The 26,007-nt window shown below is 33.2% G+C and overlaps 2 protein-coding genes across 2 annotated transcripts; one reads left to right on the top strand and one right to left on the bottom strand.

Annotated features, from left to right (window-relative positions):
• Positions 1-1,344: 1,344 nt before the first annotated feature.
• On the bottom strand, positions 1,345-17,212 carry LOC126879433 (uncharacterized). The gene is made up of 5 exons (XM_050642447.1): positions 17,069-17,212; positions 14,378-14,557; positions 9,600-9,725; positions 7,900-8,201; positions 1,345-1,744 (listed from the first exon to the last, which is right to left on the bottom strand). The coding sequence occupies exons 1-5, from the start codon at positions 17,210-17,212 to the stop codon at positions 1,501-1,503; spliced, it is 996 nt and encodes a 331-aa protein (XP_050498404.1). The 3' UTR covers positions 1,345-1,500.
• Positions 17,213-17,323: 111 nt separating this feature from the next.
• On the top strand, positions 17,324-25,212 carry LOC126879432 (AN1-type zinc finger protein 1-like). Its single transcript, XM_050642445.1, has 3 exons — positions 17,324-17,434; positions 18,019-18,655; positions 24,782-25,212. The coding sequence occupies exons 2-3, from the start codon at positions 18,275-18,277 to the stop codon at positions 25,169-25,171; spliced, it is 771 nt and encodes a 256-aa protein (XP_050498402.1). The 5' UTR covers positions 17,324-17,434; positions 18,019-18,274; the 3' UTR covers positions 25,172-25,212.
• The last annotated feature ends 795 nt before the right edge of the window (positions 25,213-26,007 follow it).

A 26,007-nucleotide genomic window follows, 5' to 3' on the forward strand; every position in this document is an offset into this window, starting at 1 on the left:
TTTTTTTTTCAAAATTTAAAAATTATGCAAAAAAACGAAAAATTTATATTTTGTCGATAAAGTATTAAATAAGCATCTAATCTTTATAATCTTTATAAGTTTGATCAATGTATCATGATTATTTTGGTTATTATTGCGATCGTAAACTGTTGCTAAAATATTCGCTTAATTTTCACCGGCTTTTGGAATTACAATCTATACCAAGAAAGCTTTGATGTCACTAAGTTATTTAATTATTGATTAATATTTACTTACCTAAAACTTTATTTGAAAATTAGAGTTTTTGTTGGGAAAACCCGCATTTTCCGAGGAAAATTTTCGTCGGAGCAAATCGGGAAAAACATATCTCTATGCAGAATTTAATTGCGGTGAATTTTTATTTGGGTGTTTTTGTTGTAAAGTGAAAATCTACGGAGTTATAGAGCAATAATTGAAAAAAATACGATTTTTCGGCGCCATTTTGTTTATAAAAAAAGTAGCACACTATCTGCGGACTTTGCATACCTAGATTAATAATATATAGGATCTTATAATTCGATTCCAGCAATAAAATTGCTGGTAAATAACTTTTCCATGAATTTTGCTAATTAACCAGCTAATTAACCAGTATTAGAGGAGCCAAGATCCACACAAGCGACACGATGATTCTGAACAAAAGACAACAGTGCATAGGTTTCCACATAACTTGGTACTTCTGACACGTACGAGAGTAGAAATTTGAAAAATGTTTACAAAATTTTAAGGAGCTAGAAAATATAGCCTGATTATAAATCAAGAAAAAACAAAGTACCTATATGGAAATGAGAGGAGAAAATAAATGGATCACTCTAAGGACGAACGAAAGAGAAATATTATAAATTCGAGAGAAAACATAATTTGAGCAACGAGGGACAGCTTAAGATTTAATTTGCTTCAGGGGCCACCACCATCAGTTGAGATATGTTTCTTCATTATAGAGTCATCAGACCTGCCTGTGGTGTACCCTACACCTGTAGGGTAGGTACACCACAAGTTCTGATGACTCTACATGGTGATTGATTAGTAGGGTAAAGCTCGATAGATCCGCTATAGTAATAGATAGTAATAAAAGTTAATAACAAAAATTCTATCCAACTTTGAGCTTCACATTACAAAATTAGTTAGAATGTTACAGGGTGTTCGATAACACAGTGGCAGACCAAACTTATGTTTTTTTGTAATGGAACACCCTATATTTTATTTTATATTCGAAATCCTGTTAACTTCACCACAAAAATATAAAGGTTTGTTATGTTATACAGGGTATTTACAAAAGTTGAAGTATGTATGCTTGGACAATGAACCAGAAAGAAGAAAATCAACATATTTAGTAGATGAACAAAACTAAATTTATTTAGTAGTTATTACGATTTGATAATTGGTTGTAACTGACAAGAAATAATTAGGTATATAAATATATATGTAACAAATTACATTGGATTTTTCAAGTTGACTTCATGTATGTTCTTTGCTGTAGATAAATTAACACTTTTGTTTACAATATCTAAGCTCTCTTTTTTCGCCAGCATTAATAACTGCTCTGACCGGCCAACCCGATCCAATATGGCTGTAGTCAGTGGAATACATTCCGGGAGGACACAGATTTTGCCAGGGTCCAGCATCTGAATTAAAGTTATGGCAAATTTGTCCACTCTCGCCAGTGTATGGGTACATATCCGAGTAGGTTTGGTAGATATACTTGCCTTGGTGTTCTGACTGCATTCCACTGAAATAAAATACTTAACATAAATTACTAATAAATAATTAAAAAGATAATATAAAATATGGAGCTTAAAATACGCCACTGTTAAACTCCACCCTTTTTGATGTATGAACAAAATAATCGACAATAATTATCCACAACCGAATGAAAAGCATGTGACATAGAATAAAAAATAAGCAGAAAAGAGAATATGGACCTAGCAAATTCTAAATTGGATAACACAGAATGAAATAAACTACATATTACGCAACGACAGAAACTTTACATTAGATACAGTAATGATAAACACAGGTAACGATCACATCACAGAATGCTAAGAAGATGATTAAGATAAGAATTAACACCAAAACACAAAGAAGAAAACTTATAAACGCCAGGCAAAAAAATATAGACGAACTAAAACAAAGAAATGTTTAGAAAAGGTTATACCTAGCACCAAAGATAATTAATTTTTACGCAAGTAATAAGAACACTAATCGAAAAACCAAACGAATAGAATATAGCACTATAGATAGCTTGATGGCAATGGTAGATTACGGGAAGGCCTTTGAGTCCATAGAAATTTGTGTAATCCTTAATGCTTTAAGCCAGCGGTCCGCAACCCTGGGGTCGCGAAAGATCTTTATGGGGTCGTCAAAAATGTAAAAAAGTCAACAAGGTCCTGTACTTATCAAATTTTATTAAGGTTTATTCTTAAAATATAACCTCTCTTTACTTACACAATGTCCTTAAAATGGAGAGAATTGAAAATAATTACGTCTGTACGTCCTATCCAGTCCCGTCCGTTACAAGGAATAACAACTGGTGAAGCATTTTTTAATGCAGTTCATACCTTTTTTGAAATCCATGATATAAATTGGGAATATTGTGTATCTGTGTGTACAGACGGCGCAGCTGCATTGACCGGCTCCCGAACAGGATTCAAAGCAAAAGTAACAGATTGCACCTCACGTAGGCTTTGTTCACTGTATGATTCACCGTGAAGCCCTTGCAGCAAAACATTTGCAACCAGATGTAAATAAAGTGTTGGAACAAGTCGTAACAATAATAAATTTTATTAAAGCTCGCGCATTGAACACTATTGTATAGTCGCCTTTTCAAAATAATGTGTCGCGAATTGGGATCAGAATACGAAAATTTACTGTTACATACGGAGGTCAGGTGGTTATCGCGAGGAAAAAATACTCCGACGTGTATTTGATCTCAAAGATGAAATCAGAATATTTCTACTTGAACGGGAATCAAAGCTAGCGGAATATTTCTTGAATGAAAATTGGCTGGCAACGGTTGGCTATCTTTCGGACATTTTTGAAAAACTTAATGATTTAAATCAATCGTTGCAAGGGAAGAGTTCAAATGTATTGATTTTGGCTAACAAAATAAAAGCTTTTTGTAGGAAAATAAGTTTGTGGATAGACGAAATCAGTGCTGAAAACTACGAGATGTTTGCATGTTTGGAAAAATTTTCTGAAGAAAACAATATAAAGCTCGAAGGTAAAAAAGCTCGAAATTAAAACCAAAATCATCATGCATCTTACAAGCTTTAAGCAAGACTTGGTAATACGATTCCCAGATACGTCACACGGCGACGAATGGATAATTAGTCCATTCACTTGTGATCTTAACACTGTGAAGATGAACTTAAAAGAAAAGGAGCAGCTGATCGATTTATTGTTCGATGAAAGCCTTCAATCTATTTTCAAAACCACGGATCTATCCAAGTTCTGGATAATGATGGAAAAGGAATATCCACTGTTATACAAAACATCTCTGCTGAAATTGCTGCCATTCGCATCTACATACCTGTGCGAGACAGCTTTCTCCACATTGACTGCTATAAAAACAAAATATCGCTCCAGACTTAACGTAGAACCTGATTTGAGGGTGTCTCTTTCTGATAATATATCACCAAGAATTAATATACTGACTGCAAGTGTGCAAACACAAGGTTGACATTAGTTTGTAAACTTACGTATATGTAAGTACCTATTTTTTTTTAAATAAAATGTTAAAATAATTGCTTGTCTCAGTTAATGCCATCATAAATATTATGTTAAATGCATAGTTTGCTCTAATATTACTTTCCAAAATCAATAAACTCTTCAACATAATTTACGAAATAAAAACCGCTATAATGAACTATTTTAAATGGGAAATAAGCCACAATTTTACCAAAAAAAATGAATTTATTAACGTTTCGACGCCCAAGTCGGGTGTCGTTGTCAAAATACAAAATAATACTCATATAATTTTGACGACACCCGACTTGGGCGTCGAAACGTTAATAAATTCATTTTTGAAGATATTCTTCTTTAGCGGCGAATCGATTGAGGGTAAAATTTGACTGATCCGCGCGCATGCGCACTCCGACAGTATGGTATTAGTTGTTATACGGGCTCTGATTGGGTGTTGAAATTTTGAAATGATCTGTCAATAATTGTTCAATATGGAGGTTATCGGTATTAGTTTTTATTGATGTGTGGACAGAAATAAAATCAAATTTATAATTATAGTGACTTTTTAAATAGTTTTGAAAAGCCGCAGGTACGTAATTCTAAATGTTTCAGTTGGAAATACCTAATAGTTTCAATACCTATCTATTTGGAAAATGTAAACAAAATAATGTAGTTACCTATTAGTAGGCAATGCTTTAATTTACATAATCTGATTACGAACAAACTTTCTACAAATCTTCATCTCATGTATCGTTTTCTTACTCTATATTTTGTTGTATTTTATTTCGACAAAAATCAAACTAATAATTTTATTAAATTCATATAAATTTATGGTGTAAACGTTTAGTTTGTGTATATTCCCACATGACGTATACGAGAGTTTGGTGCAGTTTGAAATGGCGTCAACTTTCGTACGGCGCGGTAGACGTTATTAGCAACTTATTATTTTTTTATTTTTTTTTTATAGATTTTATGATTGTAAGTATATTATTATATAATTTTTGAAGATATTCTCCTTTTTTTTGAAAGTGGTAGATAAGAAAGTTAGTTTGATTTTTAAATAAAATAAGTAGAAATAACCTTTTAAGTTTATTTACTTCGTTTAAATTACCTATTATATAATAGAAGAATATCTTCTTACGTGCGTACAAAGTACACACACATTCTTTTTTTTTTGGTAAAATTGTGGCTTATTTCCCATTTAAAATAGTTCATTATAAAAATGCCACAAGGAAATAGCTTCAGAACAACATTAAAAAACAACTAAGTACAACATGAAGGATAATTAAAGTTTAGTGATTTTTTTTCTGGGGTCGCTCATATTTCTTTTTTTAATTTTGGGGTCGCAATATCAAAAAGGTTGCGGACCGCTGCTTTAAGCAACAATAAAATTGATTACCAACATATTACAATGCAACATAGCAAGTAAAAACAAAAGATAAAACTATAGAGAGAGGTTAGACAAGGAGATTCTATCTCACTCAAGCTATTTACTTTCATATTTAATGAACCAAGGAAATGTAATTTTGAGAGAGTGGTCCATTTACGTATCTGGAGGTTATTTATTATAGAAGAGAAAGGTCAGGAAGAATGGGAACTGAATACCAGATTGTCTAAAGGGAAATAAAAAATACGACCACTGATAAGATCCAAATATGTATCGAGAAAAATAAAGTTAAGGATATATAAAACGGTAATAAGACCTACAGTGATGTGTGGTAGCGAAGTATGGACAAGAAATAAGGCAATTACGGAGAAATTGGAAAGATAGAAAAGAAAAACGCTCAGAGGTATATACAGCGTGTCTACTTGAGTTGGAAACATATGGGAAACTTTTTTATTATTAATTTTACGAAAAAAAGTTATTCTTTATAAAAAGTTCTGCATGCCCCAAAACCTAAGATTCAATTATCAGATATCAAATTTTCTCAATATTATAGGAGGTATGTCAAAAAATATGAATTTCGGCTAAGGGTAAAGTACCTTTATTTCTCTCAATATCGAAAATTCTTATTATGAAAAGTTGTTTGGAAATAAAAACCAAGCTCAAATATGTAATTACATGCTTCTAATTGGAAAAAAAAATTTTCCAAATTTTTCTCAAATTTATTGATACTAACTTCGTTTTTTTTAACCCCTCTGTGGCGCAGTGGTAAGAGCGCCTACCTTTTAAACGAAAGGTCGGGAGTTCGAATCCTACCAGGGGCAGAGATTTTTCATTTATTATAAATTAATAAGTGAAAAATAGTTTCTGTCCTTGTGGGGTTGTGGGATCGGTACTCACCGGAGGGACCGCAGACGTTCGGAAACAATTAGCGTCTCTTTGCAAAGACAATGACGTCGACTTTGCAAAGTAACAAGACACTTACTCAACACACACAGTACACATTACTCCCCTGACTTAGTGATAAGTTATACAATTACGTGGCTAAAGGTTCTAGTTCTAAACCAAAGCCAGAATCAGAGAAAAAAAAAACTTCGTTTTTATTCATTACGCATACGATAACTCTTTTATTATTACTTTTACGAAAAAAAGGTATTCTTTATAAAAATCTCTGTATGTCCTAAGACCGAAGATTCAACCAACAGATATGACATTTTATTAATTTTATACGAGTTATGTCAAAAAATATGAATTTCACTCAAGAGTAAAGTACCTTTATTTTTCACAATATTGAAAACGGTTATTAAAAAAGTTGTTTAGAATTAAAAACTATGTGTCAATATGCAATTACATCCTTCTAATTGAAATACTGTGAAATATAAAGGTGCTATAATATTGAGCGAATTTCATATTTTTTGACACACCTCGTATAAAATTAATAAAAGTTGATATATCATGGTTGTGTCTTAGATTTTAGACCATGCAAAGTTTTTTATGAAGAATAACTTTTTTTCGTAAAATGAATAATAAACGAGTTATGATATTTGTAATAATTAAACACGATGTTGGGTATCCATAAATTTGAGAAAAATATTTTTTTTTCAATAAGAAGCATGTAATTGCATATTTCATCTTAGTTTTTAATTCCAAACAACTTTTTATCATAAGAATTTTCGATATTGAGAGAAATAAAGGTACTTTACCCTTAGCCGAAATTCATATTTTTTGATATACCTCGTATAATATTGAGAAAATTTGATATCTGATAATTGAATCTTAGGTTTTGGGGCATGCAGAACTTTTTATAAAGAATAACTTTTTTTCGTAAAATTAATAATAAAAAAGTTTCCCATATGTTTCCAACTCAAGTAGACACGCTGTATATGGAGGGAAATATAGCGTACAGGAATATATCAGAATAGATAAAATTAATGGTTGGAAAGAAAGAGCAATAAACATGGATGATTGGAGGAGAATAGTAAGTCAATTTAGTAGGCAAGTGGCATGATTGGACAAGAAGTCATCCCATTTGATACAAGTTTTGTAATATACAGTGTGGGCCAAAGAAAACAGTCCACCTCGATATTTGGCAGTATTTATTAGATTTTAAGGAAATGCCGAAACAGGTCGATTTTTGATAATGTATGTAATTTATTTAACTCAAAATAATACATTCTACTACTGACAGAAAACAGAAAAAAATGTTTATTTGATAAATAAACATTGTTTGTTGCTTAAATTCAATATTCAACGTATTCAACCTACCAAGAGTCAGATGAAAACATTGAAATTAAACGAAAAGCAATGTTTATTTATCAAAAATCTTTTTTTTTTTCTATTTTGTGACAGCAGTATAATGTATTTTGAATTAAATAAATTACATACATTCTTCTTTTTGTGCCAATAAATCTAATTAAAATATTTTTTTCTTGGACACGCTGTATAAATAATTATGTTAATGTTTATATTACTGAATAGAGAATTAAACAACCTTTCAAATGAGCTAGCATACGACCCCTATTCCCTATTTAAAAATAAGGGGTGGGGGAAGTGGAAGGGAGAGGGTAGACAAAAGACAGATGTATGTACCATAAAAACGTGTCCCCCTTAAATCAAAAATCGACCTGTTTCGGCATTTTCTTAAAATCTAGTAACTACTGCCAAATATCGAGGTGGACTGTTTTCTTTGGCCCACACTGTATAAGAATTATATTAATTGTATTTTAGCCCTAGGCCTTCAAGGTCTGTTAAGCTTTGTAAATAATATAGAAGGGCAATATCTATAGGATATTTTTTTTCTTCATCGTGGACTTACATACCTATGGGGCACTCTTGCTTGTGCTTTACGTAAGTTTTTAATCGGAAATTGATATTTGAACACCATTTTATCATAAATGGACTTATTTCCTGTTGCTGACATCGGAACTTTCCTCTCCGATTTTTTATAAACTCCAGAAGTATTGTAGAATGTCGGCAAATCAGATTTTGCTTGCGCAATTTGTTCTTCGTTGTAAGGTATGAACTGTAATTTGTTGTTCGTCATATAGATATCTAAGTATTTCCAAGCTCCAACTTCGTTTGGTGGTATCGCACGTTGGATGGGTCTTCCGATGCCGCTGATCTGAAACATAAAAAAATGTGTTATATGACTATATAAAATATGGTTACATTTAGGTGATATAACTTCTCGACCAACTGTGGCATTATTTCAATTAGATCAGCGTTTCCCAACCGGTGGGTCGCGACCCACTAGTGGGTCGCGGACAGATTTCAGGGATGGGTCGCGAATATGAAAAACATAAGAAGGTGGGTCGCCAGACATAAAAGGTTGGGAACCACTGAATTAGATAATTATTATTTAGTAAACTTATCAGGTATTTCATAATTAAACCAATTAAATCTTTTTCTGCGTGTGGGTAAAAAAGTATAAAAATACCTAAATGTGTAATATTTGGGATTATTATGATTAATAAATGATATTGGCCTTGCCTTGTCCTTGCCCTGTCAATTATTGTTTTCCGACCTAAATATTATATTCGCGGTGTGCAAGTACTTGGAGGGGATACGAGAAACGATCGTGCGCGAGCGCGAATAGCGGAGAAATCTTGCAACTTTCTTAAATAATTCATTGTTAATTGAAATTGTCAAATTGACGTATATTTCATACCTACTGTCATTGAAGAAGAAAAATTATATGTTACTCACAATATTGATATGATATGCAATTATTATAATATAAAAGTATATTTAATTAATTGTATTTTGCCTGCAGTACTGCATCTTAATAATTAATTTTATTTACTACATACAATTGTTTACCTTTTAATAACATAACCTAAATCTTACTTTTTCTTTTTATAATTTTTTTTGGGCTACGGCCTTGACAATGATCCAGCAACCAGGACCAATATGATTGGCCAATATAATTAAAAGTGCGAAAAATGTTGCCGATCTATGAAACCAGGTGTCGCTTTTCCGAACTTGCACGGTCCCAATAAGGAATAAGGAAGACAAAGCTCATGATAATTAGCAAGCAAAATATAACAGGTCAGCTCTACATCAACAAAAACCCAGTAGGAAAAGTGACGCACTAAAATTACCTCGGCATCATAATAAATGAAGAATAAACCAACAACCACGGGATAAGTGTTGAATCGTGGACCTTGAACGAAGATATGTACAGAAGATTAGAAGCATTTCGAAAATTACAATACTTCGGACACATTATGCGAAATGAATCCAGATATGCCCTCTTACAATGAAAAATATTTGGAAAGCGAGGTCTGGGAAGAAAAAGAACATTCTGGTTAAAGAACCTTGGAACATGGTACATTAAGAAGACGAAGAAGGAAGAAGGCACTGTTGACTAAGAAGAGTCTTATTGATGTTTCTCCGAAATCTATGGAAAATTTGTATCCTTTTGTGAACAATAATATGCTTCATGCCTTGCTTGTGAATGGCGAAAAAAATGATAAAAATTGAATATTACAACCTATAATAATACATAAAAATAGCTTACTTCGCAAATTCCTGAGATTGCTGGAGGTATTATTTCCCTTATATTCATTCTATATGGAATTCCTTGATAGCTTTCTTTCATTTCTGATATTTTAGGTGGAACGGAATGTGATATATCTTTTGTCAACTAAAACATATAAAAATGGTAATATATTATAAAATAATAATAATAATAAAATTAAAATATTTTAACATATTACCGGGGGTTGCCAGGCATTTGTTACAACTGAGTATAACGAACGGCATGACTTAGTGGAAAAGATCATTCATCAAGAGATAGCCATCAAACTGGTACTTCTCCAAACAAACTCCCATAATAATACATTCCGACAGCCATAGAAGCTATACTGGGACCGCACTGTGCTCACAGACCAAACAGTAGCACATAATAGACCAGATCTTGTATCAGTTAATAAATTAACGAGACAAACAACACTCATTGATTTGGTGATACCTAACAACAATAACCAGCATCCTAAATAATATACTGAAAAGATCGAAGTACAGAGATCTGGAAATTCAATTACGAAGACAATGGAGAATGCAAAGGGCCCAGAAAATACCTATTAATTATGGTCTCTACTAGTGGAGTCATTCCGAAGAAACTCCTAGAAAACAAAAAAAGCTGGGTCTAATTGAACATTTCTATATGACCATGCAGAAAGCTGTACTACTTTCGACGGCCAGATCTGTACGACAATTTTTGGGAGATATTCCAGCATATCAAGTCGCCTATGACTCGATAACACGGACAGAGTCCCACCAGAGCTCAATCCTCTTAATACCGTAGATATATGGGATGAGTAAATTTTCTCCTTAGAGGAACTGAGAGGAATAATTAAAACGATCGAAAATATCTACCAGAACAACACAATAAAAGTAAAAGTGGAAGATGAACTAACTGACCCAATTGAAGCCTGCAATGGGATAAGACAGGGGGATTCTTTAAGTCCTTTATTGTTCAACCTGATCAAGGACGAAATAATAAAAAAAATAAGACCTAAAAAGGATACCAAATGGGAGAAAAACAACTTAAAATAATCTGCTATGCGGACGATGCAATACTAATCTCTCAAAGTGAAGATGATTTACAACGTATGCTGCACCAATTTAACATAACCGCCAGAAAATTTAACATGTTAATTTCCTCAAAAAAGATAAAATGTATGGTTATAACAGCAGATCCAATAAGATGTAAATTGGAGCTGGAAGGTCAGATAATAGAACAAGTGATGGTGTTTAAATACCTAGGCATCACACTATCTAGCTACGGAAGGCTCGAAACAGAAGTGGAAGATCAAGTGAATAGAGCAAATAGAGCCGCAGGTTGCCTGAATGACACAATATGAAGAAATAAAAATATCGGAAAAGAAATGAAAGGCAGATTTACAAAACAGACAGACCAATAATGACATACGCTGCAGAAACACGACCCGACACAGAGAGGACAAAAAGATTGCTCGAAACAGCGGAGATGAAAACCCTTCGAAAATCGATGGTAAGACTCTATGGGACAGAGCTAGAAGTACAGATATACGACGGAGATGCAAGGTGGATAACATTAATAATTGGTTAAGAAACAGAAGAATTTATTTATTTATTTATCGTATGGCATAGATACAACAAGAACAAATAATTTAAAAAAAAAGTATATAAAACACTACATGAAGTATCACAAACGAACATCTAATGTATTAATATACTGTAAAACATTTTCGGTCGCATTCAGGAACTCATCGAAAACTCCAGGGTATCGCCTTCGGGGGCATTCCTCAATAATGTGGCGGATGGTCTGCCGTTGCGCACCACAATCACACTCAGGAGTAAGGGCCTTTCCCCATCTATGCAAGCTGTCAGCACATCTACCGGTCCCTGTCCTTATTCTGTTCAGCGCCGTCCATGTATTGCGGGGCAGTTCAAAGCCTGGCGGTTTCTGATCGATACAGGCCATTTGGTGTGATTCCTGTGGTGAGTCGCTCTCCCATTGTCTTCTCCAAGCGTTGGTGAGGTCGAAATGTTCCTGATGTAGGGAGGTGGCCCTTAACAATGGGGGATATCTGGAGCGCAGTCTTTTCATTTCGATATCAAGCTTATCATGGTGGATGGGTAGTTGATGGTTAGCCTCGATTTTTCGATATTCTCTGAGAAGAGAATGACTTCTTCTTAGTTTAGGCGGTGGAATGTGACTCAGAATGGGAAGCCAATAGTTCGGTGTTGGTCGAATTGTACCTGAGATCATTCGCATTGTCTGGTTTAATTGGGTGTCAATGATCTTCGTGTGTTTGCTATTGAGCCATACCGGCGAAGCATATTCAGCCGCCGAGTATACGAGTCCGAGAGCGGATGATCTGAGTACGGAGGCTGAGGACCCCCATGTGGTGCTACATAGCTTTTGGATTATATTATTTCGCGTCTTCAGTTTTTCTGCCGTTCTTTGTAGGTGTTCCTTAAAACTTAAGGTTCTGTCAAGAGTCACTCCAAGATATTTTGGTGTTGAGTTATGAGCGAGTAGTCTGTTTTCAAAGTGAACGGAGAGTTTTTTGTTGGCTTGGGCATTATTAAGATGGAAACAGCACACTTCAGTTTTCGTTGCATTGGGCCGTAGCCTCCATTTGCGAAAATATTCACCCATAACAGCAAGGTCATCCGTCAGTATTGTCTCTGTAACATTCATGTTATTATGTCTTGCTGCAATGGCCCAATCGTCAGCGTACCCAAATTTCTGCGAAGTTGTCCTAGGTAGGTCCGCGATGTATAAATTAAAGAGTAAGGGTGCCAAAACAGATCCCTGTGGCAGTCCATTGCTGAGCTTCATTTGGACACTTCTTAAGTTGCCCATTGTGACGTGAAAAGGTCTGTCGGTGAGCATGCTATCAATGAGTTTGGTTACCTTTTGGCACGGGATGGCACGGATCAGTTTGCAGATTAGTCCTTGTCTCCAGACGGTGTCGTATGCAGCTGATAGGTCAATGAAAGCAACGGATGTTTTTTGCTTTCTTTGAAAACCTGCTTCGATATGTGTTGTTAGGGATAGGATCTGATCTGTGCAGCTGCGGTTAGGTCTGAACCCTGCTTGCTCAATAGGTATCACCTTCAATATGGTGTTACTAATTCTGTTGTGGATTAAGCGTTCCAACAGTTTATAGACACAGCTCAGCAGTGCAATCGGTCGGTAGTTTTGGGGTTGATCATTTGCTTTTCCTGGTTTCAATATGGCTATAATGGAGGCCTTTTTAAGGAAATGGGGGATTTCTCCTGATTTTAATATATCTGTGTAGAAATCAGCCAGCCATTTCCTAGCATATTTGCCACAATGGAGTAAAAATTCTGGATGTATTTTATCGGAGCCGGGTGCCTTTCCAGATTTAATTTCTGATATTGCTGAGGTAATTTCTTCTGGAGTAAACTCGTCAGAGTATTCAGATGTAGGCGGGCATGCAGACTTTAATATTTTTAGGTCTTGTTTTACTTTGGTGGTGTGGTCACGATCTCTAGGTGCCCTTGAGTTTGCTACAATGTGGGAGGCCACTCTGTTGGGAACTATTGGTACTTTGTCTCTAGTTGAGTGTCTGCTACTACCAAGTTTTCTAAGTAAGGACCACGCTTTTCTGCTTAATTTACTAAAGTCTAGTTTTTCCACAGTTTCCATCCATTTTTGCCGTCTGGCTGCATCCAAACTGTGCAGCAGTTCGTCCGCAATTTCTCGGTCTTGGCTTTCGTTGTATTCTTGATACAATTTTTCGCATTTTTCATCCCATCCTGGGACATAATCTCTACGATATCCTCTGGGTATAGTTTTCTTCGCTGTAGATATAACTGCGCCAACAAACCTCATATAGTTTGTACGTGTTGGGGTTATCCATCCGAGACATTTGTCCAATCTCGCAGTAAAAGTCGCCCAGTCTGCTTTTTTAAAGTTCCACCTAGGTCGAGGGAAAGATGTTATTATTGGTATTTTGATGCCAACTTCTATTACAACTGGTCTATGTTGGCTATGTGGAAAATCTGGGAGCACTGTACGTGAAGCTGCCAGGGGTTGATTGTTTTCGTTTGTGGAGACAAAGGATAGGTCTGGGTTGTATTCTCGCCTCCAGGCTGCAGATCGAAAAGTTCCCCTATCTTTAGCGTCAAAGACTAAATACGTGCCAGCCCCTTCGCTCCAATTTATCAAAGCCTCGCCGTTTTGATCACTTTGTCTATACTTCCAGAGTTCGTGATGGCTGTTAAAATCTCCAACATACACTGAGGGGTGTGGGTGGGCGTGAATAACATGCGGAGGCCACAGGACTGCCGGTGGTTTATAAATATTGCTGACAGTAATTTCGCCAATTTGTATGGTAACCGTATGAATGTTATTTATGTCTGATGTAGAACATATGTGTGCATTTTCTATTTTGTTTCGTACATAGGTTGCTACTCCATAAGCTGGATGGTAAGTTGCACCCAGTAAATCGTAACCATGAATTCTTCCTCTAGCGAGAATTTGTTCCTCGTTTAAAAAAGAAAAAAACGTTTGTTCCTCGTTTAAAAAACAGAAGAATAGAATGGAATGACCACATAAGCCGAATGACAAGTAATAGGGTAGCCAAAACAGCGAGAGACGGTTCCCAATAGGAAGCCCACGAAAACGATGGAACGACTAGAGGCACATTGAAAAAAACAGACAGAGTCATGTTTATACAAAAAGAAGAAGATGTAGTATGAGAGTAGTATGGTTAAATCTGAAAGTAAAATCAATACGTAGAAAAGGTCTACAAAATGTTTTTATTTTCTACTTACTGCTTCTTGAAGTGTTCTGATGTACTGTACTTCTTGGTTAACAGTAGCTCTTGGATAGTTGGCCAGCACGTCATTTTCCTTAAATTTAATAGAAAAGTCCCGCTTGCTTGTAGAAACAACATCGTTTTTAATTAGTATATCAGTTGTTAGTAGTTCCGGATTTATTTTAGTGTGTACTCTCTGTAAAAAGAAACTAAATACATTAGTACATTTTATTTCAAAAATTATACAATAAATATACCGAGTGAGCTTTGTGACGATAATATAATTTTATCGTCTAAAGTACGCCAATGAATTAAGTAAAACGTGATTTTGTACTGTCTTGGACGATATAAAAGTCGGATCGAAAAGCTAGTTGATTATTATTCTTGGAGCGTTGACCGAAGAATAATAAACAACAGCGAGGTATAAGAGGTGAGTTTATGTAGGTAGTATTTCCCGACCATTTTCCGCTGTCGTTTTGGCGAGCTGAACGAATCCGACAGTTTTCCTCTTACCTATCCTTTTACGAGCGGTGATCTTATATCCCTAATATGTCTTTTCATCTGGCGAGCTGAGCGAGATTACCTTGTCTCCCTTTCCTTATATATTCACGTCGTATTAATAAAAGCAAATCCTATTTCACGCGACCGTCAAAATCATTCATTCATGTACAAAATATCGTGACATCGGCCTGAACCGAAAGCTCGATGCGTAGATTATAAATATATTTTATTAACGAAATTAACGAGTAATTGAGGCTAATTATTTTTGAAGTTATACTTCTTTACCGGCGATAGAGGGTGAATTTTTATATGGTAAAACCTAGCGACCGGGCGCATGCGCATTATAACTTTGTTCTGATTGGATGTTCAAACGACATGTCAAAAATTATTCAATATGGCGGCTGTGGCACAGCTGTAGTTAGATTATTTATGGTTGTTGCGTTTTAAAATTTGTGTGAAAAGAAACAACAAACAAAAGTTAGTTAATAGTTATACAGCCTTTTTAAATAGTTTTCATATACCTATATTTTTGGACTTTTGGACTATTTTGGACAAGGAAAACTCATTCTAATTTGGTAAGTAGTTTTTATTATAATCATATTGTAATTATACATTTGGATTAGGTTGAAATACATACATTTATTTTCTCAAGAATGCGGATTTTAGAGAGAAATCCCAAATTAGGTTCGATTTTTATTTTTAAATTATGATTTTTTGGCGTAGATTTATTTATCTAGTAGGTATGTAATGCTTTGATTTACATACTTAATTTGATTACCAACAAAAGTTCTACCAATCTTCATCTAATATATTGTTTTCTTACTGTTTTGTTATATTTTTATATTTTCTTCCACAAAATTTAAACTACATAATTTAATTTTCAAAACAACTGTCAAACAGTAAAACGTTCAGTTACCGTATTTTTCCACTTGATAAATAATGTGGGATTGGACGAGTGAGTCTACGCTTCGATTACGAATCAAAGTGCCACGAAATTCACGGGTTCAATTCCCGATGCAAGTTTTATTTTTTTATGCATGTTATGATTGTAAGTATATTTGTTATATATTTTTTTTTCAGAAAATGCGTATTTAAAATTTTTGCCAACAATTATTATCGTTCAGAAATAATTTTTTCTTTGTGGCATTTTTCAATGTGTTTGTGTGCGTTTTATTCTTTTATTTTTTTAAATTTTTGGTATTGTCTTAAAAATCACATAATATGTAGTAGAAGTATAACTTCTTACGTGCGTACAAAGTACACACACATTCTTGTTTTCGTATGTTTTGATTCCAAATAAAAATGTCTTAAAAAGCGAACTCTTTTCTTCGACTGATCGGTGCCTGGAGCAAAAACGCAACGACCTCGTTACAGCTTTATGGAACGCCTCAATTATCTCGAAAACGGCTTGCACGAGTTTTATAGGTTTTGGTGAGTAGCAGTGTTGTGATGGGGCCGATATTATGGTGGTATTTACATTGTTGCCAGATCTTCCTTTTTTTCTGAAAATTTAATGAACTTTCTTATTTCAAATGGAACACTCTGTATAGGTATTTTTTGCGTTTTTTTACACAAAACAAAAAAGATCTCTTGTAGTTTCTCTCTAAAGTTGATCGTTTTCGAGTTATAAACAAATTTAAACTAAAAAAAATACGATTTTCAAGGCTCAAAATACAAGCTTCTATCAACTCCCGTTAAGAACTTTTAGCATGTTTTCTTCTAAAACATTGTTTTTTAATTTGTTAATGAAGTGCTTATGAGAAGCACGAATTTAGGCACTTTATATTTCAAGAATAATATTTTTACTCGTGTTTTTGAGTTTTGAAAATCGTAATTTTCCGTTTAATTCGGTTGTAAATTGTTTATAACTTGAAAATGAACAACTTGCAAAAAATATATACCTACTGCGTGTTCCATATTTGAAATAAAAATAAGATTAGATTTCCAGAAAAACGAAAGATATGACAACAATGTAAATACCACCATGAGGTACCGACTAAAATCTATAAAAACCACAGGTGAACATTTCTTCCGTTATTATGTAGTAGACAATATTCATCATGATAATATACCTATTATTATAATAAATATATTTATTAGTTCAGCATTGCCAAAAATTATCTCTATCTCCATATCGAAATGGACACATGGGGGCAGTTTAATAGAACAGTTTGTCTCTATAATAATACAAACACTTTTTACCTACACAATCGAACTCCTGGGGAACTGGTGGAATAAAACTGTGCCCTCTTGTATAGCTAGTTCGATAATCTGCAGTCTTCGCTATCAGTGGAATTCCATAATCTATATGCCCTTGGGTGTTTTGAGTACATTGTCTTGGGACGTACATCATCAAAAACTACTTAATTCATTTGTATCGATCAAACTTACTGTTTGTCAATATTGGCAACTTTTAAAATGTATTTTTCAAACACCCCTCGTAAGTGTGATGACTACAACGACATCTATTAGGTGTATGCTTAAATCTTTGACAGATAGATGACAGAGAAGGATGACAAACAAACAGGGTTTGACAGTTTGAAAAAATATTGAATTTTGAATTGAATGTAAGGTAAAGTTAGATTAATATTATTTTATTTAATTATAATATTTGTATAGTTGTTTTCCATATATAAATTTAATTTAAAGTGTTAAATAGAAGGTTAGATTTTTGATTAACTGTTCTTGCGTGTTACAATGTTGCTAAAATATCCTTTGTTCATTACATTATATTTATAGCTTGATACTTCTTAGTGCCGTTTCCCAATCGGATGTTAGATATCATATTATCATCATCATCACTATCTTTACTCTATCCACCGCTGCTCTAAAGAATTCTATAAAACTGCATTTAAATCAGTCCCTTAAATTCTTCAACCATGACACTCTCCTTCTTGATATACTCCTTCCGCCTCTTATCTTTTCCTGTATTATCAGTCTTAGCATTTCATATAGCTCTCCCCTCATTACGTGTCCCAGATATTGTAACTTTCTTATTTTTATTGTGTTTATTATTTCGTATTTGCCAATTTCTCTCAGTACTTCCGTCTTCGTTTTCTTCTGTGTCCATGCTATTCTAAGTAACCTTCAGTAATACCACATTTCAAATGACTAGTGCTTCAATGTCCAGTAGTTTGATTACAATGCATTTTTTAGATGGACAGCCAAGTAGCAATCGAAGGATACTTTGTTGATTTAATAGACGACGCCTGGAGATCAGATACCCTTCCAGAAGACGACATTGCAGTACCAACCTGGGAACTAGCAGATCCAGAAGCTGATTCAGGAGACATTCATCTGACTTTGAAAGAACAAGAACAGAAGTGGAGTGATATTATGCTGTCTCATCTTAGCGAGCATCAATAATAGTTTGGAATATAATCATTACACTAATTTTATAAGTTTAGATATAATGGAATTGCCAGATATCGGCAAGCAATGTGCACATCCACAATGCAAACAACTTGATTTCCTTCCTTTAAATTGTAAGTGTGGAAAAACCTTTTGTTCAGACCATTTTACAATCCATGCGCAAGAATGTGAAGTTTCAAAAATTCTCTCTGAGGATGAACTAAAGAAAATAGAAAATGTTTATATTTGTTCTCATCCTCACTGCAAAGAACGGAGTATTGTAGCTCTAATATGTAAAAGATGTAAGCAACACTTTTGTGTTCAACATAGACACTTGGCAGAGTGCAAAGAAAAAGATGAAGAAACTTTGAACAAAGAAAAAGAGAAGTATGCAGCTCCTGTAAGGATTTTTAATGAAGCTAAAGCAGTTGTTGACAAACAGGTAAGTCTATGTATCATAATTCAGTTTCTAAAAAATAAAAACACACTTTTTTCACTGGTATGGTATCTTTCATCCAAGGTAAATGACCCTATCATCTCGGCTGTATCTGTTCTATAAACTCCAACGTGGATTGTATTTTCAGTTCGTTCCTTATTCTGTCCGTTTTGGTAGAACCTTTAACTCTTCTTAAAAACATCATCTCTATAGTTTGTATCTTGCTTTTGCTATTCTGTTAGTAGATACCCATGATTCACTGCCAAAAGTTCGTTTTTGTATCCAATCCAATGATATTTCTTTTCTGTATATAAATTTTTTGTTCATTGTATGATACAGTTTTATCATTTTCTCTACTATGCTGTTGATTTCTGCTTCTAGAGATCATGTTTTGTCTATTTTTACTCCAAAGCATGTAAAAGGTTCAAATTGTTCTATTTTTGTTTCTTGAGTTTCTATATGAGGTGTCTAGAAGCCAAGGGGTATAAGTGCAATTTTGGTCAAGTTGGAGATAAGTACAGAAATAGATAGTCAGTATTGTTCAAGCAACCTATATAGTGTAATAGGTAAGATTTGTAGCTTTGGGTAGTTCTTCTTTAAGCTATTAGGCCGGCAGCTGGTTTTTTCTGGTAATTACCGTTAAAGCAGGACATAACATCGTATGTGTTAAAATTAATTTTATCAATTTTTTAATTACATTTAACCTCACAGGGACCCTCCCTCTTACCGCATGCTTGCATTAAGGTGATACAGTAGCGATCAACAGGTAGCTAAAACGCGTTCCAAGATTGCGGCTGTAATTTTGAATATTTTTTCGACATATTTGGCACACGTATTCGTAATATAATAAAGAATGGCGGTACAGAGCCCAATTTGAAAAATATATTAATATGTGGAAATTACTCTGTAATTAAATAAAAAATTAAAAAAACGAGCCTGTACCGTCATTAAGAAGAACAAAAAAATACACTTTCTTCAAATAAACTTTTTTATCCGATGCCTAGATTTTGTGTCATTTTGGAACTACTAATGAAATAAAAAATTTTAGTAGTTCCAAAATGACACAAAATCTAGGCATCGGATAAAAAAGTTTATTTGAAGAAAGTGTATTTTTTTGTTCTTCTTAATAGCGGTACAGGCTCGTTTTTTTAATATTGTATTTAATTACAGAGTAATTTCCACATATTAATATATTTTTCAAATTGGGCTCTGTACCGCCATTCTTTATTATATTACGAATACGTGTGCCAAATATCTCTAAAAAATATTCAAAATTACAGCCGCAATCTTGGAACGCGTTTTCGCTACCTGTTGATCGCTACTGTTTCCTCTTAATAACTGATGTTGAATAGCTTTTATAATTAATCTTGTGATTGTTAGAATTATTGATACTAAAAGAACTTTATAAAAACACAGTTAGATCTAAAATTACTTTAGGAATACAGTTCAAAACTTTTATATACAGTTCTTTTTTTATTTATTAAAAATACAAAATCTAAAAATATTTTTTTAACCGAGTCTTTTCATTACTACACTTACTACACTTATGCTTGGAAAATGAATTGCACAACACAACAATTAAAATACTGATACACTTAACTCATTTTCTCCTTCTTCCGTATTTTCTTTGTCACTATCATCGCCCAATTCAATAATAAATTTATTTCCACCATTAATGTGGAAGTGCCCAATCTTCTTATAATATTCTTCCACTTTGATCACTTTGGCGATTCTTTTCTGCCAGTCTACTTTGGTAATATTGGCTACTTCTTTTTTAATTATCTCAATTACCTTTTTTCAAATTTAGGAAATGTATTTGAACGCCTTGTACTTGGTTTGAATTGTCCCCAAATTAACTCAATAGGATTGAAAACACAAAAATACGGGGGAAGTCTCAATATAGTGTGTCCATGCTTTTCGGCAATACTCTCTAGAGCATATAATTTTCTAAATTGCTTCGTGTGTAGAACTTCAATAAGTTGTTTTTTTTTGTAAAAATCTTCGAAATACAAATCATTTTCCATTAAAAAATTTTGCAGGTCAGGTTTCTTTGAAGATGTATTTGGTATTTTGGTGAGCTGTCAGGAATGATAGGAAGCGTTGTCAAGCACTATTACGCTGTTTTTCTCCAAGTTTGGGATCAGCGAGTTTTCAAACCAAAATCTTCAAAAATGTCAGCTTCCATATTCTTGTGGTAGTCAACGTTACAATCTTCCATTTTCTTCCCACATAATTTTAAAGCATTCGGAACCCATCCCTCACTTCCTTCGCAATGTACAATAATAATTAGCTGCGAGCCTTTATTTGCAGGCATTTCTGATATGCACATGCTTGAACCATCTGTCCATCCTTTCTTTACTGTATCGTGGGTATCATACCAAGTTTCATCTAAATAATAAATTCTCTTATTTTCTTGCCTATATTTAGTTAGGTACATATTACGTCTGTTGACTATTCTTTGGCTTTCCATAATTATTGGTTGACGTTTATTTATTTTTTTTTTTGAATTTAAATTCGAATCTTCTTTACGGGCACTTTTTTTTTAGTAATTACATTCACACTAGCACTGGCAATTTCTACAATATCAGCGTTATCGTACGCGATATTTACATTTAACTACGGGCGCGACATCACTATTCACATAAATTGAATTACAATAATCAACACTTTACACTCTCCAAACGAAATACTAAACCAATATTCAAAATAATTACAGCAAACAAAACACTCGAATCACTACACTGCTACCGAACTAAAACTACTATCGTTTTGCACGAAACTTGTGAATCGATGGGAGGTCTGGGCGTAAAAACACAGATGAGTTCAAAGAGGCTTCTTAAACGTTTGAACTAATATCTTTATTTGAAGAATATCATATTTCACCGGCTTAAAGCTATTCCACAATATGTTTTACTTGGACAATACCCATTTTAATGTTGTGGACAAAGGATACAAGTGAATTTAAAACCAGTAGTGACATATTATATGGATATTTCACTTATATCCTGAAAATAATTTGTTTATCATTTGGCAGCCATTGGATATAAGTATGCTTATATCCCTTGGCCTCCAAATAAGTGTTAGTCATACAGGGTGTTCAGAAAATATTCCGACAAATGAAGACCGGAGATTCCTCAGATAATTTTAAGACAATTGAACTCAATTCATCTAGTCCGAAAATGCTTCGTAAGGGAGCTAGAGCTCTTTAAAGATGGAGTCTTGTAATTAGTTTTTTTAAAATACCTATAGAACGCTTCTATTCAGAAAAACGAAAACTGGTAAACTTATTTATCTTCCAGAGATAAATCGATTACATCAGTAGCGAATTTCTAGTACCGGTCATAGGTGTCCGTTTTGGGTAGGGCAAGGGTTATTTTATCGCATAATTTTTTTTGTAATATGACTACACAAAACGGATGCGTATGATGGGTACTAGAAATTCGGAATTGATGAAATCGATTCATATCTGGAAAATAAATAAAGGTACAAGTTTTCGTTATTCTAAATAGTTTTTTTTGTGAACATATTTTTCAAATTCAAAAAACGAAATATTTTCAAATCGATTTTTATAGAATACAGTGTATTGTACCGACTTAAAGTAAGAATAATTTTTAGTAATAGAATACCTCATAATTTAATAATCCAGGGTCAAAATTGCTTAAAAGATCAACAAAAAAAAGTTATGCGATAAAATAACTGTTGCCCTGCCCAAAACCGACGCCTATGACCACTACTATACATTTGCAATAGATGGAATCGATTTATCTCTGGAGAATAAATAAGCATACAAGTTTTCGTTTTTTTAAATGGTAGCGTTCTGGAGGTATTTTAAAAAAACTAATCACAAGAGCTCTTTAAAGAGCTCTAAAGAGCAGATCAAGCCACTTGGGATAATATTCAGGAAGAACCCAACGAACCAGATAACTGCTTTGAAAGCGATAATGACTAGTTAAGTTTATTTTTACTGTGTTTCCTACTTTTTTCATATTATATACCAATTTTTAACTTTTTCACAAAAATTCAGTGTTTTGTTAATTAAATTGTATTTAAAGAATAAAGATACAAGTACAGTCCAAGTACATATTACAATTGGAAGAAAATGTGTATAAGTGCTATTCCTTATTTTAAAATAGCTTGTAAAATGCCAAGTTTTTTTAATCTGATATAATTATACTATTACAAAAAAGTTTTTAAAGTAAAAAAGACCAGCCAATCACTAACTATTTTGAAGAACAAGCGATAGAATTTAGGAAAGATGTTAAACTTCAAACTTGATTTTCTCAAAAGTACCAAAATTGCACTTGTATCCCTTGGCTTCTAAACGCCTTATATTAAATTCTTTTCTTGTTTCTCCTGTCTGCATAACTTTTCTTTTGTTAATATTTATCTTTATTCCTTTCCAGTGAGTTCTTCTTTCCATATTTCCAAATTACTGTGAAGTTCTTTTTCAGTTTTTGCAATTAGCACCAAATCGTATACCTCTACCACTTCTAAATCCACTTTGCATTTCTTTTAATGTGTGTTCTGTCATTATTCTTATCTCATGTGATTTTAAAACATTATTAAAATTCAAATTACATCCAATAATAGAGTTTATACTATTTTCAACGAAAACTTTTCGTTTATAAATTCGCAAAGTCTGTGTGTTATTGCGTCGCCGCTCCTATAATACCTAGAGGCGATTTACCGATGGACTCTTATGTAGTTTTGTCTTCTGAATTCAAATCTGAAAACGGCATTTCGATATCTCTAACCATCTTCGAGATAACCGACCTCAAAGTCTAAAATGTGACGTCACAATCCTTTTATTTTCTTCTGACACACTAAACGTCATCTGAAATCGTTGCTATTAGTAAGTAGGCTAGTTTTAATCTGAATTTGTTAAGCAAAGTATAGGATATTTGGTGTTTACATTTAAGTTTGACACTTCGTGAATGTCAAACTAAATTTTAAATTAGCTATTAATAAAATATAAATGACATTTTATAGTGAATTTAATTATTATATAAAATAAATAAGATGTTTAAAAATACAATTTGAGTATATTTTGAAAGCAATAATGTATTAACAACAAAGGTTTGTACGAGTATACGGCCTCCCCTTTAATGATAAATAGACTGTTCCATTTTTAGGCGAACGGTAGCAACTCCTAAAATGACGTTATACCGACCACGAAAATCAACTTTAAGATGAATGACCAATTTTGGTGATTCTTTATATTTTCGATGCCGCTGAATCTGAATATGAAGTTTATTTTTATCTAGACTTGGTGGTACATGTTAAAAAATAAAATTTTATGCAAAAAAGCGAAAAATCAATTTTAGTGATTTTTCGACTTTACCTCACTGGTCACTGGACTTTATCTTTGGTCGCTGTAAATATTTCCTTTTGAAAATTTTACTGTGTCATCTTTAAAGTATTTAGATAATAATGTGCTTTATTCAAACTGTTTAAACAACTTAAAAGAGGAGTTGTTAATTTTTAAACATTTTGTCGTCAGATTTCGTTAGTTTCATGTTTATTTAAAAAAGTTGAGTGACAAACTTTTTAGTTTATAATTTTCACCAACACAAGAATAAGATATAATTCATGAAGAAGTTTTTTGGAAAATTTCAAGTCAAAGTATGAAATAAGAAAAAAGTTATGTGACTTTATAGACGAGTAGCACTCTTAAAATATCGCTTATTTCTCAAGATACTGACCACGGTGTGGTGAATGGCTAATTTTCGTCTAACCTAAGGTTTTGATGGTGCTGAAAACGAAAATAAGATTTATTTTAAATCATCATTTTCATTTATAACTCTTGCATTTTTAATTTGACGAAGAAAAGTTATTCTTCATAAAAAGCTCTTCATGGTCTAAGATTTATGATGCAACCATCACATATAAAATTTTATTAATTTTATACGAGGTATATAAAAATAGGAATTTTGAGTAAAGTATCTTTATAGTTCACAACATTTAAATTAGAATGATATAATTATTGCAAATTTAAACATAATTTTTAATTCTAAACAACTTTTCGTAATAGTAATTTTGCATATTATGAATTAAAATACGTAAATAAACAACGTTTTCGTTATGATAATGCTCGCATTTTCAGCTTGTTTAAATATGGTTTCTATATTTTAGGTAGAAAAAAATCTAGCTGATGCGAAAAAGAAACCAAAAAACAGAGAGATGGCGAACAAAGTGCAGCTTATGAAGATAAAAAATAAAGCTACAGGTCTTAAAACAATTCCAACCGTTGATCGTGTATATTTCAGTGTATCCTATTGTGAAAAGTCTTGTCCTGTGTTTGTTTCCAGCCAGTGGAGTCTTGGAAGAGCAATCGATGCTATAGCTGAAGAAATGAAATTGCAGAACAACAATAACAAAGCAAATGAGAAGAAATTGAGACTTTTCACAAAAGAGGATAATGTTAGTTTATCAACTGATATGTCTGTTACGATAAAAAAGCTTTTGGGAGATAAAATTCTTATTGATGGCGATACTCTACTCATTAAATATGTCGATTGTTAATTTTAAATTATATTTGTTTGTATTAAAATGATGTACATTGATTTAAACATATTTTTTTTAAATCACAATTGAATTCAGCTTAAGTCCAAATAGAATGAGTAAATGATTTAGTAGGTGACAAAAATGCCCTCTTAAATTACAGACTACAGTGGCTGTTGGATGCAGATTAATCAGTGGAGCAATTAATGTAAGTAAAATCTTATTCAAGTCTATGGGTCTATTGAATAAAAAGAAGTATTTGCTTTTACTTCCTCGTATTTAAGTATTTACTTAATAGTAATTGAACAAAAGCATTAACGAAATGACTTTATTCAATTACTATTAAGTAAATACTTAAATACGAGGAAGTAAAAGCAAATACTTCTTTTTATTCAATAGACCCTATGCCTCAATAGCAGACAAAGACAGATGAAATTAATGAGTTTTATAATATCTTAGACAAGGCGATGAGAGCAACAAAGACTCAATATATCACGGTCGTAATGGAGGACTTTCATAATGCTAACATAGGCAAGGTAGCGTTGGAGAACACATTGGAAACTATGGCCTTGATGACAAACTAGAGGGGTGATCGATTAGTTCAATTTTGCCAGAGCTAAGATTTAGTTATAACCAATACTCTCTTTCCGCTGCATTCTCATATGCTATACAGGGTGTTTCATTAATAATTGTCCATATTCCATATAGTAACTGGAGAAACCTTAGCACAAAATACGAAGATTTAACCTAAAACACTTAAATAAAATGTGGTTCCTTACTGAGTTACAGGGTGTTTTATCTAAAAATTTAAAAACTATTTTTGCTCAGCATTTTAAAACTATTCGGTGTATCCTTTT

This window comes from Diabrotica virgifera, chromosome 2 (assembly GCF_917563875.1).
Source record: "Diabrotica virgifera virgifera chromosome 2, PGI_DIABVI_V3a".
Classification (NCBI taxonomy): Eukaryota; Metazoa; Arthropoda; class Insecta; order Coleoptera; family Chrysomelidae; genus Diabrotica; species Diabrotica virgifera.